Genomic DNA, 18,042 nt, shown 5'->3' on the forward strand with positions numbered 1-18,042 from the left:
AAAATGGACCTGGTTTTCCACTCCGTTTTCCAATGCAAAGTGCATAGAGCTTTCACCATAGAACTGACAAAGAATAGAGCGACGCTACTCTGCATCCCGCACAAAGAATCCTCCTCATTTATACCGGAAGTTTATATCTGCAGACTCTGCTTTTTATCTCTATGGAGCAAACAGCAGTGCAAACTGTCGCCATATTACTAGGGGCAAATGCACTTCCGACTGCGCCCCTAAGTCGCACCCCCTGGGATACGTCACGAGGATGTTGCCAGCTGCGAAGCTTTCGTCAGAGTATTAGTTCAGCCGAGGCCAGGATTGTTTTCCGGGGTCCTAAATTCCGCCGTATTTCGACCAAACCCTTTCTAATAGTTTTATTTGCGCAAACACAGGGGGCGAAGGGTTCGTTTGAAATGGGGACAAGGCTCATAAAGCATTCAGCCCCGGAAACTGTTTCCAGTTCCAGTTTTCGGGCTGTGATGACACAGCGAAATCACAGTGAGAGGGTTCTTCTGAACATGTGAAGAGTGCCTACAGAAAAACCACGGCCAGACGCGAAGCACACTGAAAAGGAAGGAAGGAAGGGGGGAGAAAATGGTGAAGAAAGGATTATCAGGACGAAGAACGGTCCTGAGCGCCTCTTGGTAGCGAACATAACAGCCGGATAGTATGCAGAATTGGGCATTTTATCAATTTTGTATGCAGCACTCTGCATAGGATCGGGCTGCACGAAGCAGCGGAGGGACTCTGGCTTTGTATTCATTTATTTAAATCAATCTTTGTCCCTAGGCCAGCTTAGCTCAGTGATATCGGAAATAAATTGCTAACCCACATACCGATAACAGTTAAAGTTAAAATTTTGAAGGCGGTGAGAGGGATGGTAATATTTCTTGTACCTCCCACAACTGGCAAATCAAATACTTTTCTAACAACTTATGAATGCTTACTCAGAAGAAAGACTCGTAACCCATTGGGCTTACACCCAGGTAAGTGTGCTGAGGATCGCAGCCTAAAATGCTCTCAGTGTTATAGGTACAGATTATAGGCTGAACTTTTATTCAGAGGAATATTGCTTCTGCGACAGGAGGTAATATATAGCCATCATGACTAGTAGCCACTGATTGCCTAAAGGCGCAATCTTATGCATGTTTAGAGAGAGAAAAGTCCTACAACTCCCAGCACTCCCCAGGCAGCCTGGGCGCAGTCGTATTGCATGTTTAGGGCGCAATCCTATGAATGTTTAGACAGAAAAAGTCCTAGAATGCTGGGAGTTGTAGGGCTTTTTTCTGTCTAAACATCCATAGGATTGCGCCCTTTTTCTCCCTAACTTTTGTCTAACCCCCTTTTAATGCTTAAAGTTGGTGGCCGCCACTACATCTTCTCCTAGCGAATTCCACAGCTATGCGCGGCGTGAAGAAGTTTCCTCGGCAACGTGGCACAGTCATGGGAAGTAGCGCATTTCCCCTCCATCCTCCCCTTTAAACTTTCTTTAAGCATCCATTTCTCTTCTACTACTTTCTTGGACCATCCCGAACTTTCCAGGCTCCCAATTGGCCTACAGAGGGGGAGAGGGGGAGCCCCCGCGTCCGGATTGGCCGACCCTTTGCGTGGGCTGCGGTCCGATTGGATGATGGGGAAGGCCCACGTCCCCCGTGCTCCCATTGAGGAAAAAAAACCACATCCATCGCTAGGCGCGGATGCTCCAGTGAGCGCGTCCCTTGGGAACCTTCCTGTCTTCCCTTCCAGTTCAGGGGGAATCGGTGCAGCGACTGGGAAAGGAGAAGGAAGGCGCGCGCGCCCCCGCTCGCCCCGCGCCCTACTGGAGGAAGGACACAGGGCGAAGGCTGCAGACCTCTCCTGCCCAGCGGCAGCGTTGCAAAAGGGAGGAGCTGGAATTTGGCCCAGCCCCGCCGATCGCGAGAGCGAGAGAGTCCCCGGGCGGGCCCCGCAGTCTCCTCGCTCAGCGCCCGCTTCGCCCGCGCTATGGAGCGGCGGGGAAGCGTCTTTCCAAGCGCTGCGGTCGCCGCCGCGACGCTGGCCGTCTTGCTGATGGGCGCAGGGGCGGCGGCGTCCGGTGGCGGAGAGCAAGAGCCTGTGGATCCTGGTACGGTCGCGCAGCGGAGGCGAGCTGTGGTGGGGCGGCAAGACGGGTAGTGGGGCGACCCTTACAGGGGGCGGATTGGCGGAGAATAGGAAAAAGCGAGAAGCGACGGAGGATCTCAGTGGGCACCGAGCGAGCAGCCTCTTGCGCCGCTAAATGGGCTCTCCTGCAGCGCCTAGCGCAGCCTTCCTAGCGCCCTTTGGGTGCCACGGACTACAAATCCCACCATCCCCAGCCAGGCTGCCCACGGCTGGGGATGATGGAAAGGTCGCCGCCCAACCTATCTGGGTGCAAGGCCGGCCCAGTGCAATTCCTGACTCTGCTTGCTCACTTTTCGGGATAAGCTGAAGGAAAAGCAGCTGCGTTATAGCAAAACAACAACAACAAAACCCTGGCATCTTGGAGTAAGGTACCCCCGGGAGAACAAGGGGGAAGAGAGGCACAAATTCGGGCTAAGCGGAGACAGTAGGGGAAGTCCGTAGGGGAAAACCTGTACAGGGCCTAGCACCGTCTTGATGGTGAATAACCATTTGTACAGCCCCTTGCATGCCCTTGACCAGAGAAGCTGGGCAGGGTGGAGTCAGCAGCCCTGGAGAGGTACTTGTTCTGTAAAGCACCCGCCATCATTTATAGGCTAGGCTTCCCCAGGCCTCCAGATGTGCTGGGGAATGTAGCATGCATGGGATGGTGGATCTTGGTAGAGTCAAAGGGAGATACTGGGCCGTTCTGGCTTGCAGCTTCAGCCCTCTGAACTTCAGGATCCAGATGAGAGTGGAAACTGTCCATGATCGCTCAGCGGGAGAGTAAAGGGCATTCGGCATATATCCAAAGCACTCTCTTCTTACTAATCCATCTGCCGGCTCTAGGCCTTGGACAAGGCACCGTCTGTGGGCCCCCTCCTTAGTCCATCTTCTCACTGCCATTGTCACCAGCTTCTCTTGCTCGTCATTGCTACTGTTTGTTCATTGGACAGGCAGAGAGCAAGTAGGCACAGCATCCACTGCTCCTGCTTACCACCGCCGTTGCCTGGGCCAGAGGAAGAGGCAGGCGAACAAGGAGGTTGCAGTGCTGGAGAGGAGGAGCAAGTCCAGGGGGCTCTTGACAGTGGGCCTCTGATGAGGTATGGGCCCTCGGCCAGTGCCCAACCATGCCTACCCTTGACTCCAGCCAACCCTTGCCATCAGTCTCAGGTCCCAACCAAAGCTAAGCCGGAGTTAGCTTTGGTGGAAATGCCACCTTAGGTTCAGTGGGAAATACAGGGTGATGTGGGGAGAGAGAGAAAGAAAAGAGGATAGATTTTGTAGATTTAACCACTTTATTTTCATAAGGGAAACAGCACACATCATATCTCAGCAAAAAGAATATTACCCCTGGAAAATAATCTATCTAATATTTTAGTATTTTTTGGCGAACGCCTTCATATGACTCCATTTTTTCCCCAGTATATCAAGAAAGATCTCTTGAGTTTATGAGTTTAGATTGTCTGTTGTCCCAGAACCTTTTGTAATGAGTCATTTTTAGCACCCGTCAAAGTCTGACAAACACTTCAAAGCTAATCAAAGGAGGATCAATGAGATGTACTGATGGCCACTAACTTGGATAGCTTTAAAAGGGGATTAGACACATTCATGGAGGAGAAGGCTATCAATGGCTACTAGGGTTACATTGGCTACATTGCCTCCAGTGGCAGAGGCAGTGGGCCTATGTTCATGAGTTGCTGGAGAACACGAGCGCAAGGGTGCTGTTGCACTCATGTCCTGCTTATGGGCTTCCCATTAGGACATCTGATGGGCCGCTGTGTGAAGAGAATGCTGGACTAGAGAGGTCTTTGTTCTGATCCAGCGTGGCTTTTCTTACGTCCGTGAGGATTGTTCTTGGGGAGGATTTAGCATCTTTCTCAGTGGCGTCTCTCAGCCTGCCTTGATTCAACTTGCTTTGGAAGGCTTGTTTTTGAGATACTGAACTATAATCTCAGCATGGCCTGTAACTGCTTCAATATGCACAAATCCACTGAAAATGCTGGTGTGGGTTTCCCCCAGTGTTGCATCACTCTAGATTCTCTTGGGACATGAACATTTCTTCACTGTTTGCTGTAGATTGTTTGAGGAAGTCCCCTTTCCTGCCCTTGGTTATATTTGAGATGTGGAAGTTGCAGAGTTGGCTACATGCAGACTTTTAAAAATCACAACAAAATTGCTTCCAGAACTATGTGACACTTGTTGTTGCTTGTATTGGTAAGGTACTGTGTTGGATCACACCAAGGTCCATCTATTCCAGTATTCTAGCGGCGGCGGGCCAGATGTTCACACAAGCAAGGTATGAAGCCGATGATCTTCCGCTGCTGTCTGCTTCTGACTCATCATAGTCTGGATTACATAGGTTCATCTGTGGGAGCTCTGGCGGTCGATGGGTTTGCCTTTGAGATGCCTCAATTATAGTTTCTTCCAACTTTGCATCTATGATTTGGAAGGTATCCATTTGCCTCCTGGACGTGGCAACTGCTAAAACAAGCTGGGCTCTTGGGAACAATGCACTGGGGCACCCTTTTTGGCCCGATTCACACATTACTTATTTTTAGGGGTGCACCATAGCTGCCTTAAGAGTTCACTTGAAAACGTAAAAGATGAGCAACAATTGGCAACAAGCAACATGTCTGAATTGCCTGGGGCTTCCTGTTGGGTGTAATTCCTGTGTCATGTACGAAAAAGTCCTTGGGGGAGGCTTAATATTCTCCGCTATTAAGCATCACCTGGAACAGGCCTGGGCAACCTTTTTTCTGTCAAGGGCCACAATCCCTCAGGAGTAATCTCCACATGTTGTAGGTGGGTGGGCTTGAAGCCAGTGGTAGGTGGAGGCAGAAAGAGGGTGTCTCTTTCTGACATGCCATTTTCACTCTCCAGCATGGGAACATAGGAGGAGAAGGCTGTCCATGGCTACTAGTCCTAATGGCTATGTGCTCCCTCCAGTATCAGAGGCAGTATGCCTATGTGCACCAGTTGCTGGGGAACATGGGCGGAAGGGTGCTATTGCACTCATGTCCTGCTTGTGGGTTCCCCGTGGGCAGCTGGTTGGCTGCTGTGTGAACAGAGTGCTGGACTAGGTGGACCCTTGGCCTGATCCGGCATGGCTCTTCTTATGTTCTTATGAAGCTGCCTTATACTGAATCAGAGCCTTGGTCCATCTTGCCCAGTATTTGCAACACTGACTAGCAGTGTCAGGCAGGAATTTTTCCAGCGCTGCTTGGAGATGCCGGGGATCAAACCTGGGACCTTCTGCTACGGAGCTACAGTACCTAGCTACGGTCCCACTGAGCTACGGACTCTTTACCCCATTTCCTCCTCACCCAATGGGCTGCTAGGGAAGGGAAAGATCACTCTTGCCAGAGGTCTGAACTGGTTGCTTGCTGAAGGCCATGTGAAATTACATGGCCAAAACATTAAGGAGAAAATGAGAAAGAGACATAACCTGAAAACATGGACTTCCTATCCGTGTTTGCTCAGAAGCATCTCCCACTGCGTTTAGTGAGGCTGATTAGGACTGCAGCTTAATTCTCGCTCAGCTCTTGACGCTATTTTCTTTTCCTTATAAGTGAGACTGAAGGGAGTACTTTTTATCTGGGGGCCAGATGTGGGGGATTGGCCTGTATGTAGAAGCTCTCTCTGTAGTAGAGGGATTCTGCTTCCATTTTGCTCGTTGCATCTCTTATTTGGGATCGAGATGGGGCAGCCCAGCTTGCAATTTGGCCGGGATTCTGTCCTTCTTAGTGCCTCCTCAGTGGCTTAACGCAGCCTTCCAGAGATGTTGGAGGACACCTTCCGTCATCCCCAGCATGCTGGTCATGATAGCTGGGTATGATGGGAGTTGTAATCGACACATCTGGAGCACACCAGGTTGAGGCAGGAAGGCTTAGCTGTCCAATAAACATGCCCGGGAGGCGAATCTCCTGCTCCGCCTCTGCCTGTAATTATTTTCGCAGAAGTTGCTGGATAGCATTTCAGGGGGCTGGAGACTTCCTGCCTTGTGAAATGTGACCCTGCTGCTAGACGAAGTATTGCCTGTGCTATGGAGACAGCTGTCCAGTTCTGGAGAGGAGCTGTTGTCTCTATGAATAGAATGTTGGCAGACAGTGGTGCTGGGGAGATGGGATGGGGGGTGGTGGTAGTGTCGGCTGGGAGGGATTTGGGTGGTCCTTGTCTCGTTTGGGATCCATGGTACTGGACCGCATGAACTCTCACATAACTAAGGGGGGGAAAGGCCCATTTCTGGCAGTAGATACCCTTTTTCTGAACTTGCTAGCTGTGACTAGAGCAGGAGTGCTGAACCTCTTTCATACTGAAGGCCGAATTCTATTTCAAAGACGTTCTTGGGGGCCGCTTTCCAATGTTGGGCAGAGCCAAGACAAAGAGGGCAAGGCCAAAATACCCCCAATACCTGTATATTTTAGCTTAAAGCTTTTACTGCTCGTAACTAAGCCTTAGAGGAAGCAGTTCAACCATTTAAAATGGGGGGGGGGAACTGCACAGAAGACGGGAGATCATTAATTGATTGGTGGTCAGGGGAAAGGGGGTGGAACCAGCGGGAGAGGCATGGCCATTTGGGGATCCCAGTAGGGCTGGTGTTGGCCCCTGGGACTGAGGCTTGCTGAGTTGCTGAGTCACTGCAGTCGTTGCTAAGTCATTGCAGAGGAAAGTGCTTGGTTGACCTATTGGGTTCTTGGCTTGAAGCAAGTGTTATTCTCCTTGTGGGTAATTGGAAGGTGGCTTAAAGCAGAGATGGGCAGCCGAAGGGCTCTGCCTGGTACAAGACTTCCCATTTGGTTCTTGGTATAGCCCTGGACTCCAAGGATTTTCCCCACCCCATTACTGCCACTTTGCCCTGTACAAGTAATATATAGGCAAAGGGTGGTTTACCCCCCCCCCCATTTCCGCAGCTGAAGCCTTGGCAGGGTTCTCTTGACACTCCTCTGCTGTTCGACCCCCATTTTTCTCTGTTTTGATTTGAGCACAGGACAGAGCAGTGAAGGTATCTGAGGGATAACTCCAGTTGCTATTAATAAATGGAGAGGAAGGGATTAAAGAGCCCTTTGCCCATATCTTACTTGCATGGGGGGCAGGGAAGAGATCCTTGGCTGTGCTGAGGATCAATGGGAAGCCAGCCTTGGGGACAGATATGGCCCTTGGGCTGCCAGTTGTCTGTCCTACCTTAAAGCCACCTCCCAATTTCACACAAGTGGAATTAAACTCGCCTCTAGCCGGGAACATAGTATGCAAAGTACAAAAGCATTTTCTCTCCCAATGAGTTGGCACCTAGGTGACAGATATAGCCTGTTTTTCTATGACCGGCAATCTCAGTCCTGCAATGGTTAATGTGACCTAGTACCAAGGCCTCAGTTGCTGTTCACAGTGAAGGAAGGAAGGGGTGAAAGGGCTGCTACTTCCCCCTAAATAATGCCCCTCTAACGTAATTCGAATATAGAACTGGGGATATCTGAATCTGGAGACCTCCTTGCCCAGGATCCTAGCATTCCTTCTCGTCATCATATTCCTTGATGGGATATGGGGTTCATATTCCTTGCTCCTGCGGACCATTTGTTAGGCTGCAGCTTAATCACGTTGCTTTCCACTGTCCGGGTCTTTCTGTCATTCTGCTGCCCTCCTAGGCTGACTGACTGGTTTTTCTTTTCTTTCTGTGGTCAGCTAACACACACTCTCTCTGCACACACTGGACAATTTGAGATGTTGCTGGCAGGTTCTAGAATTCTCTGGTGACGGGCCGGAACGCTGGGGAGACTTTAGCCAGACTTTCCAATGTTTGTGGAGTGAAAAATAGTAGCTTGGGAAAAGTTCGCCAGAGGGATTCGATCATGGGTTGGCAGGCAACGTTGGCAGCCCAGCGGGGAAATCCCTTTCCAGGAAATGTTCACTTTGGAGTGTTCAGGCGGGGAGTGGGAAACCTGTGCCCCCATCCAGATGGTCCCGGACTACAAACCCCAGCATTGATGACCATTGGCCATGCTGCCTGGGGCTGATGGGGATTGAAGGCCAACGGCAACTAGAAGGCCGCAGGTTCCTCCCCCGTGTTTAGTGTGTGTGTGTTGGGGGGGACTCTTTGGTTTGTGTTAAGTGACAGTGGTGACTCTGGCTGTCTAGAAGCATTCTGCTCTGGGCCAAAGAGGCCACATGATTTTCAGTGTAGTTTAGTTACATTTTTTTTTAAATTTGCAACTACTGCAGTAGGACTGTGGAATTGGTGGTTACTTCTGAAGATGACAGTAGTTTTATAGCTCAGGCTTGTGTGAATGCCCATGTCCTTAACCTGCCAGCTCCAGATCATTTATTTATTTGCAGTATTTTTACCCTACTCTTCAGCCTCTCCCTGCCAAAAGGCTTCCAGAGTAGCTTACAAAGGTTAATACTGAGACCTTGACCTCAGGCTTACAATTTAAAAGATGCAACACAAAAGAAAAAGGGATTGGCAGGGCGGGGGTGGGGGAGCAAAACTCAGGCACCAGATCTTCGCTTCAAAGTTCAATTTTTGTGAACTGCCCAGAGGGCTTTGGTTATTCGGTGGTATAGAAATATAATAAATGAAATGAAAATAATTATAGGTATTCTTTCTGGCAGGGAGGGGTAAAACAAGCTCCCCGCAGCTGTTCTTTCTCTGGCCCGTGTGAGGAGTTTTGCAGTGGCTCTTGCGTGGCGAGAGAAGCCGGGCACTCTGCACAAGTTCAGAGATATACTGTTAACTGTGTACGTGTTCCAAGGCTGATTGTCGAAAGCAGGTTTCACACCTGAGCCCCAATACTAAATTAATCCTTTGGTCTTCTCGCTCCAACCTGAAGGGTCCGACAAACCAAGCCTGAAGTGTCTTGCAACCTCCTTGGATTTAAGACAGAAACAAAAAACCAACCTGGTGTGCAAAATCTTGAAATTGCCTTTCAGTCAGGAGAGTTTAAAATGAAATAGCTTGAAGTTTAAGGGCGCAATCCTAGGCATGTTTAGACAGAAAAAAAGTCCTACCATTCCTAGCATTCCACAGCCAGTCCTGCTGCATAGGACTGAGCCCTGAGGAACAAGGTGACTGTCCAGTTTCAGACTCAGCCCGACCTGGCAACGAGCTTGAGGGAGCCCTGCAGGCCATCATTGCCCAGCCCAGCCTTTCCCAACTGCTGCCCTCCAGCTATTTGGACCTCAGCTCCCATCATCCCCCAGCCAGCATGGCCAAGGACTAGGAATTCTGGGAGTTGCAGTCCAAAACATCTGGAGGGCATCAGATCAGGGAAGACAGCTCTTCTGGCCCAGTCTGGTTAACAGCTGGCTCCACTACCAGGGACACAGCCATATATTGTGGGTGGATGACACAAAGTGTTTTTGAGTTGCTTGGGAATCTTAGCAGATCATATAACTGGAAAAAAGTGAAGTTCTAGTTCTCATGTTTGGAAAATCTAGCAGGATATAACAGGGAGTTCAGTGGCCATGCATGGGCTGTCTTGTGATCCAAACACTCTTGCTTTTGTGCCGGTGGCCAGACCGGTACACCATCCACTGGCATGCGAGGTAGGAGGAGAAGCCTGAAGTAGCTCTGCTCCTGCTCTCGCAGGCGACCCAAAGTGCCCTAGCCCGCTCCTGGCTTCTCTGCTTTTACCTTCCCATGCCAGAGCGGCAGCTTTGGCCCTCCCCCAAGACTACATTCCTGACCAGCTGAAAGGCTCATTGAAGAACCAGAGGCGCCCCTGCCACTGCCCGTGCGGCCATCGGAGCCAAAAGAGGATGAGCGAGACTTTAAAAAGAGAAGGGGGAAATTTCACAGCAGAAAGCAGGCCACAGCCGAGAGAGATGCCCCTGAGCCACTTAGCTGTGCCGGCTGTAGGAGGAGGCCTAGCTCTGGAGCATGGCAGTGGCAGGCGGCAGCAAGGCGCCCGAGGGACGTGGCATGACAAGATGCCTGCCCGTCACTCCGAAAAGTCCAAGCTTCTTTCATGAGACGCCCTTCACCCTGGATGCCCTTTCCTGGGGTTCCAGATGTCTGAAGACCGAGCACAGCTACTCAGCTCTGAAAGTATAGTGTAAAAATCAACCCCAAACTCTTTGTCCACATTCTGGAGTCGAGTGGCGCCAAGTTTGCATTCTTGTGCAGCTCAGGATACCATGAATTGCTTCTCCTCCCAGTGGATGTGAGAGCAGCCAATGGTTAGCACCGAGACAGAGGCCCGATCGACCGATGTGGTGGAAGGAGGTGGTAGAATGAGCGTTATCACTTCAGACTGTAGCTGGATTTGTTTGGTGTGTATGTTTGTTTCTTAAACTCCCAGAAACAGAAACGTAGCACAGGAAATGGCGAACTTTCCACCTGTTAGTTCTTTGTAAGCAGGGAGCTTCTTAGGTGGACATTCAAAAATGGCTCCTCCCCGTCCTGCGGTCTGAAATGGCACTGACTGATCAGGACTCTACCATCTCATTCTGTAGCTTTTGTAGCCGTACATCAGCACTTGAGATTCACCAGAATCTGCTGGGTTTTTCCAACCAGGTCCTGTACGTTTCTACAGTGCAGCCCTTGCTGTGCATGCATAGAGGCCCGTTGTGCCAACATGCTATGGCGATGTCCTTGTGCCCCATCCGTGCATGAGGCCTCTGTCTGCTTTTAGGGACTTCTGTGGAACTCGTGGTACCTGGTAGACTTTGCTAAGACTCCAGAGCCAGGGCTGCTGGATGTAAATATTGGTTCTGGAAAAGCAGGCAGATCTCTGGCTAACTTTCTCCAAGAAAATCAGTATCCTTTGGAGTGGAACGAGGTGGTTTTGCTCATTTCTAGAGCATGGAGCATAACTTGCATTAAGCACCCTGTCATGTGTTCAGCCAAGATGCTAAAAGTGTGGATCTTCTTTCTGTACACAGGCAGGGATGTTTCTAGGCACTTAAAAGATTCAGGGCTGAGACTGATAGGACACAAATCTGCATTAAATTTGCATATGTTGATTTATATTTGACCAAATGTAGATGTAATTACAAGGTTTTATTTACATTTCACAGGAGGCACAGCTAGCCAATTAATTTCCCATCCAAATAATCGCAAAGAAAATAAATTCCTCCATTAATTTCCACCCTGTCCCAGATCATCCCAAACCAATGAGAAAAGGTTTTTTTTTTCTAAGCTTTCCTGCCATGCAGGGAGAATTAGGGGTTGAGGTTGGGTGGGTATTGCAGCATGTGGGGAGAGTAGAGTTAACCCTTCTTTCCCCCACTGCAATCCCATTGAAAATTGCCCCCTGCATGGCGATTAAGGGAGCAATCCTATTGATTGCGCCCTCAATGATCGGAAGCCTCCAAACTCTGAGGCTTCCAAACATTCAGTGCAGGGTGGGAGGAGCGGTGGAGGCAATCTTTGCATCCCTGTTCTCCTGCCCTGCATTTTTCTCTAGGTGGGCTTTTTTGCCCATCTAGCAACAGAGCTTCAGAGGGGGAGGGAAGGAGGCTGGAAGAAGCTCAGGATAGCTCGTAGCCTGGCCTCTCCATTCTCCTCCCCACCCCCAGAAATGACCCCTTTCCCCCCACTCTGAGGTCGCTTGTCCTACCTCGGAGAGCAGCCTGTGTGGTTCTTTCCATGCTGGCTGCAAGCGGATAGGGGAGGGGGTTGGATCTCTGACTCCCCCTTCCGAGGTCAGAGTGCTGTATCTGACCTTGGAGAGGGGAATCCCCAGTCTCCTATGGCCCCTCCGACAATGTCTAGGGGCCATTGGCTTGCTCCCTCCGCTAAGAAAGAAACCTTCCATTGGCACTCAGGATTCTGGTGAATAGATCTGAGGCGCCGGGAAACAGATTCGGGCCAAGTACCCAGGGGCCCAGGCCTAACAACGCTTCTGTACGAGGGAAATCTAGAATGGAATTTCTGCCCATAGAAATTGTGGGTACAGAGTGAGGGATGGCATGGTGGTTATTTTGCATTGATGAGCTGAGAGTAAAAGGGTTTGAACTTGTGTACGTGGTGTGACTCAGAGCCCCCACGCTCCAGAAACCTGGCACATGGGCTTATGGCTCATGTCTTCCTCACAGCCTGTGTAGGCTGAAAATGCCATGGGAACGAGGAAGAGTTAATGGTCCCAGCAGAATTTGGGATGTTCCAGCCAACACTACAGCTGCGTGGATTACCTCCATAGCTGCAGGAGAGACTGTACGTGTGGCGTGCATGCATGACTAAAGAGAAGGGCTTTATTCCCCAGAAATCTGATGCATTCACACACATCTGTTTGTGGAGGGTGGAGCCCAAAATAGGCTTGGCAATCCTGTTATTTTGACTGTGGTTAAATATTGTCAAAGATTCCATGAAGCCGAGGATGCCACTCTGTAGATGGCAGCATATTCTGGCGGGAAAAATTAAATAATTTATGTAGTGTTGTTTGTTAGCAAAGATGGGAGTGAGGGCTGCTCGCCTGCTGACCCTGGATCAATGAGGGGCAAACCGTGTTTGGGCTGCAATCTTATACACATTTGCCTGGGAGCAAGACCCATTGTGCTCAGTGGGGCTTACTTCTGAGTAGACATGCATAGGATTCCACTGTTGATGATGCAGACAGAGGTATATTGAAAAAAACCAAGCTGATACTGATAAAGAATTAGTCTGCCTTTTAAAACCTGACTTTTGTTGTTTTAGCATTGGCCAGCCCTTTCCTCTTTTTCTGTTTTAAATGTCATTCTTATCATCACCATCATTATTATTTCAACTGGAAATGTAGGCTGATCCCGGTGGAAATGTAGCATATGAATATCAAAGCAGTTGATTGATATTTTAAAGTATCTCCATGATTGTTCTTCTGATAAAGTTAATGCTTTGCAACAACCTTTCCCAACTTGACCCCTTCCAGATGTGTTGGACTACAGACCCCAGCACCCCCAGCCAGCTGGTTGGGGATGCTGGGGTTTGTAGTCCAACACGTCTGGAGAGCGCTGAGTTAGGGAAGGGTGCGTTATAAATACTTTCTCAATGCTTTATGAATACGTGATGGTTATAAATACTTTATAAATACGTGACGCTTCTTTAACTGGTCCCCTGACCCAAAAAGATTTTTGGAGCTGTCAGATGCCCCACCCTAAGCCAAAGGCTTGATATTTGTGTGTGTGAGTGAGAGAAAAAACACTTCACCTCTGACCTCTGCTAGTAGAAGTGATGTTGCTGTTGTTGTTTTTGGACCACTTCTCTGTGCTTGCAGTTAGGTGCCTGGAAGAACGTGCAGTTCGTGGCTCAGGTGCAATTTGAGCAAAATAATCCTGGTCCAAGCGAAACACTCTGCAAAATGCTCATGCCCGTTAACAGGGATCCCAGTGGTAGGCATGCCTCCGTTCTCCCCCTGCTCTCCTGTAGCCCCCCCCCCCCGACTTCCCTCCCTCCCCCCCTTTAGAATAGAGGCTCCTTCCTTTTAAGCTCTCACAGCAGCTGGTTGCCCTGGGGATGAAGCAGCATCTTTCAACCACCTAATCACTAGGAATGTGATAGCTAGTGCTATGGGGGGGCGGTATGGGATTGCGTGAAAGTTCTAGGCTGCTGGGAAAGTTGGGGGGAGGCGCTGGAGGGCTGAGTTGTCATCCCCCACAGAATGCAGTTGGAGCAAAACCTGAACTGTGAGTTGCAGGCCTGCAGGGGATGGAAAATAGGCAATTTAGGGCCCAACTACATGTTACTTTACATGTTATTACAAGTTACATTATTATTATTATTATTATTATTATTATTATTATTATTATTTGCATTTCTATACTGCCCCATAGCCTAAGCTGTCTGTGCGGTTTATAAAGATTAAAAACCATAACAAGTACAAAGTTTAAAAACCTTTTCCATAAAAACACACAAACAGACAGTACACACAGAGACAACACACATCTAAAAACAACTTTAAGAAAGCCATAAGATAGATCCAGGACCTGCTTAAAACTCATCATATGCTGCCGAATGCCTGAGAAAAGAGAAAGGTCTAAACCTGGTGTGGAAACGACAGTAATGTTGGTGCCGGGCAGGGAGATCATTCACTGGGGAGATCATTTCATGATTGTTATGATAAATTGTTTCGATAAATATGTTTGTTTTTAGGTGTGCTCAAACTGGCAATGTTTCTTTGGAAGGAAACGCAGCCATGGGGCCCCAGAACTGGAATGTGCTCTCAGTCTTGATCAGGGCCCCACACTGGTTTCCTTGTGAGAATCCCTCTTCTCCCCTTGCCTCGCCCTGCTGGACTGCTGGCATGTTACACATCAGGGCTCCGTTGTTTCTTTTCCTTCAGAATAAAAGCGACCGGTTTAAGCGTGCTTTTCTTCAAGTGTCTTTTATCATCATGTGTAGTTTGACCCTTAGTCCAGAGATGGCAGAAGGTCAATTGTAAGGCTGAAGATTGCTGCTCCAGGTTATGGGAGGGTGTGTTGCAGCAGCTAGTCTGTGCTACAGCGTTGGACTTATACCGGGGTTCAAATTTCCGCTTGGCCAAAAGTAGGTGACCTCCATCATCTCTTAGCCTAGCCTACCTCACAGGGTTAGTGTGAGGATTAAAGGGGTAATACAGGCCTGAGCTCCCTGGAAGAAGGCTGGGATGACGATGACAGTGATGATAATAAATCCAGCCCTATGCATTCACCTCTCTGTAAAAGAGCTCTTGTTAAATTGTCCTTGGCTGGATCTGTTCAAACTGAGTTGAATGCATCCCAAAATCTTAAATCCTCAGGGCTGGAAAAAATAATAATAATTCAAATGATTTGGTGCCATCATCCACTTTCTAGGCACTGGCTTCTTGAACGGCTGGAAAAACACTCCGAACTCCTCACTAGCAGCCAAAACAGTTTAGGAAACTAGATGACTGTATGCGACTGTACGCCAGTGATCCCGCCCTCGGTTGCAGAAATGGGGACGTGTAGATCTGTCCTTTGCAAAATTTTCTGATTTCTGTTCTTGACGCTCTTTTGTGTGGTGTGTGCCTCCCTATTTTCAGGCAAACTCCTGGTCCTGACTGCTGCCACGGAGGAGACGGAGGGGTACCAGCGCTTCCTGCGGACTGCCAAGTACTTCAACTACACTGTCAAGGTGCACGAACCGCCCCTCCTCATCTTTGCTCAGGAAAATCTGAGATCGCCTCACCTCCTATGTCTGCCTGCTTGACTGCTGCGCTCCTCAGGAGATATCTTCCTGGTGGTGCCTGGGATATTGGAGGTCTGGTCTGTGAGGGCTCCAGTTAGGGCCTTCAGCATCACAGCACCCATTCCCTGCTTCTACAAATTAGAGAGCCAGTGTGGTGTAGTGGCGAGAGTGTTGGTCTGGGAGCTGGGAGATCTGGGTTCTAGTCCCCACTCGGCCATGGAAGCTCACTGGGTGACTTTGGGCCCGTCACAGACTCACAGCCCAACCTACCTCACAGGGTTGTTGTTCTGAGGATAAAATGGAGAGGAGGACGATAATGTAAGCCGCCTTGGGTTCCTTGCAAGAGGAAAAATGGCGGGATATAAATGCAATAAATAAATAAGACAGGTACCAACCCTTCTGGGTTTTCGGTGCCTGCTGAAAACGTGCATGTTCTAACAAGCTTTCTGAGAATAGTGATCTTGTCATATGTATTGTCTCTTCTAAATTGCATACACTATTTCATTATGGGTTTATACAGTTTATATTGCTTAGAAATGTCTTTATAATTTCTTTATTTTCATTTTTTTTAAATGGCCACCTTTATGGGTGGAAGCCTCCCCAGGTGGCACATGAGATTAAAAAAAAAATGTACAAAATGGATACAATAAAAATCAGTAAGTACAGTCATGTGAAAAAGAAGGTACACCCTCTTTGAGTTCTATGGTTTTACGTATCAGGACATAATAAAAATCATGTGGTCCTTAGCAGGTCTTAAAATCACGTAAATACAACCTCAGATTAACAACAGCACATGTTACACCGTGTCATTATTTATTTTACAGAAATAAAGCCAAAATGGAAAAGCTACATGTGAAAAACTAAGTACACCTTATGATTCAATAGCTTGTAGAACCACCTTTAGCAGCAATAACTTGAAGTAATCGTTTTCTGTATGAATTTATCAGTCTCTCACATCGTTGTGGAGGAATTTTGGCCCACTCTTCTTTACAACATTGCTTCAGTTCATTGAGGTTTGCGGGCATTTGTTTATGCACAGCTCTCTTAAGGCCCCGCTGCAGCATTTCAATCGGGTTGAGGTCTGGACTTTGACTGGGCCATCGCAGCACCTTGATTCTTTTCTTTTTCAGCCATTCTGTTGTAGATTTGCTGGTGTGCTTGGGATCATTGTCCTGTTGCATGACCCAATTTCGGCCAAGCTTTAGCTGTCGGACAGATGGCCTCACACTTGACTCTAGAATACTTTGGTATACAGAGGAGGTCATGGCCGACTCAATGACTGCAAGGTGCCCAGGTCCTGTGGCTGCGAAACAAGCCCAAATCATCACCCCTCATCACCGTGCTTGACAGTTGGTATGAGATGTTTGTGCTGATATGCTGTGTTTGGTTTTCACCAAATGTGGCGCTGTGCATTATGGCCAGACATCTCCACTTTGGTCTTGTCTGTCCAAAGGACATTGTCCCAGAAGTCTTGTGATTTGTTCAGATGCAACTCTGCAAACCTAAGCCGTGCTGCCGTGTTCTTTTTAGAGAGAAGAGGCTTTCTCCTGGCAACCCTTCCAAACAAACCATACTTGTTCAGTCTTTTTCTAATTGTACTGTCATGAACTTTAACATTTAACATGCTAACTGAGGCCTGTAGAGTCTGAGATGTAACTCTTGGATGTTTTGCAATTTCTCTGAGCATTGCACGGTCTGCCCTTGGGGTGAATTTGCTGGGACGTCCACTCCTGGGAAGATTGGCAACTGTCTTGAATGTTTTCCACTTGTGAATAATCTTCCTCACTGTAGAAGGATGGACTTTAAATTGTTTGGAAATGGCCTTATAACCCTTCCCAGATTGATGGGCAGCAACAATTGCTTCTCTAAGGTAATTGCTGATGTCTTTACTCTTTGGCATTGTGTTAACACACACCTGAATGCTCGAGACCAGCAAACTCCTGAGACTTCGGCTTTTATAGAGGTGGTCACACTTGCTGATGATCAATTAATCAAGGGCATTTGATTAGCAGCTTCTACTGGCTGCTACTTCGCCTCTTCATACCTATGGAAGCAGTAAGGGTGTACTTAGTTTTTCATACGTGGCTTCTCCATTTTGGCTTTATTTCTGTAAAATAAATAATGACACGGTGTAATATGTCATGTGTTGTTGTTCATCTGAGGTTGTATTTACCTAATTTTAAGACCTGCTAAGGACCAGATGATTTTTATTATGTCCTGATACGTAAAACCATAGAACTCAAAGCGGGTGTACTTTCTTTTTCACATGACTATTCAATAGTCATGTAATATAATATTTCACATGAAACAATAATATTTCACATGACTATATTCAATAAAAATCCATAAAAACAGAGGTTATCAATAAAAACAGAAATTACCAATAAAAAGCAGCCCAAGAGGCCAGCAAAAACAGGTCGGTCTTCAGAGCTTTCCTGAAGACCTTCAAAGAAAGCTGACTCCAGACTCCACTGAGAAGGCCCTCTCCCTTGTACCACCAGGCTAATGGCCTTTGTCAACTGGAACTTTCCTGCGCCTGATATTCAGTGGCATACTGCCTCTGAACCTGGTACAAGGGGACGATAGAGGATTCTTTGCTGGAGATTGGGAGTTCGGTGTTTATTAACAAGGCTGTTGAGATATTTGGAGGGGCAAATCGCCCTCTGGTCCCCACTGTGGGCTGGATAACATGCCCAAGTGGGCCAGATTCACCCTCCATGGTTATGAAAGATTGTTGCATGAACAACTGTGTCCAACGTAGGAGTGTCTGAATCCGCGCGGGGGGTGTGTGTGTGTGTGGCGGGGCAGGGAAATCCTTTCATTGGTTGCTTCTA

General features: G+C 48.4%; 1 protein-coding gene across 2 annotated transcripts in view; it reads left to right on the forward strand.

Moving 5' to 3' along the window:
• The first annotated feature begins 817 nt into the window (after positions 1-817).
• Positions 818-18,042, forward strand: part of PLOD3 (procollagen-lysine,2-oxoglutarate 5-dioxygenase 3) — a 35,581-nt gene continuing 18,356 nt past the window's right edge. The window contains exons 1-2 of one of the 2 annotated variants that reach the window (XM_084806226.1): positions 818-980; positions 15,063-15,154. In XM_084806226.1, the coding sequence (XP_084662352.1) occupies positions 872-980; positions 15,063-15,154 (201 nt within the window). In that variant the 5' untranslated portion in view covers positions 818-871. Of the gene's footprint in view, positions 981-1,601; positions 2,099-15,062; positions 15,155-18,042 lie in introns of those variants that run through there. The other variant, XM_084806225.1, reaches the window with a different exon arrangement.

The sequence above is a fragment of the Heloderma suspectum genome, chromosome 6, assembly GCF_057233095.1.
Source record: "Heloderma suspectum isolate Gila_16-S chromosome 6, 16-S_ref, whole genome shotgun sequence".
Taxonomy (NCBI): Eukaryota; Metazoa; Chordata; class Lepidosauria; order Squamata; family Helodermatidae; genus Heloderma; species Heloderma suspectum.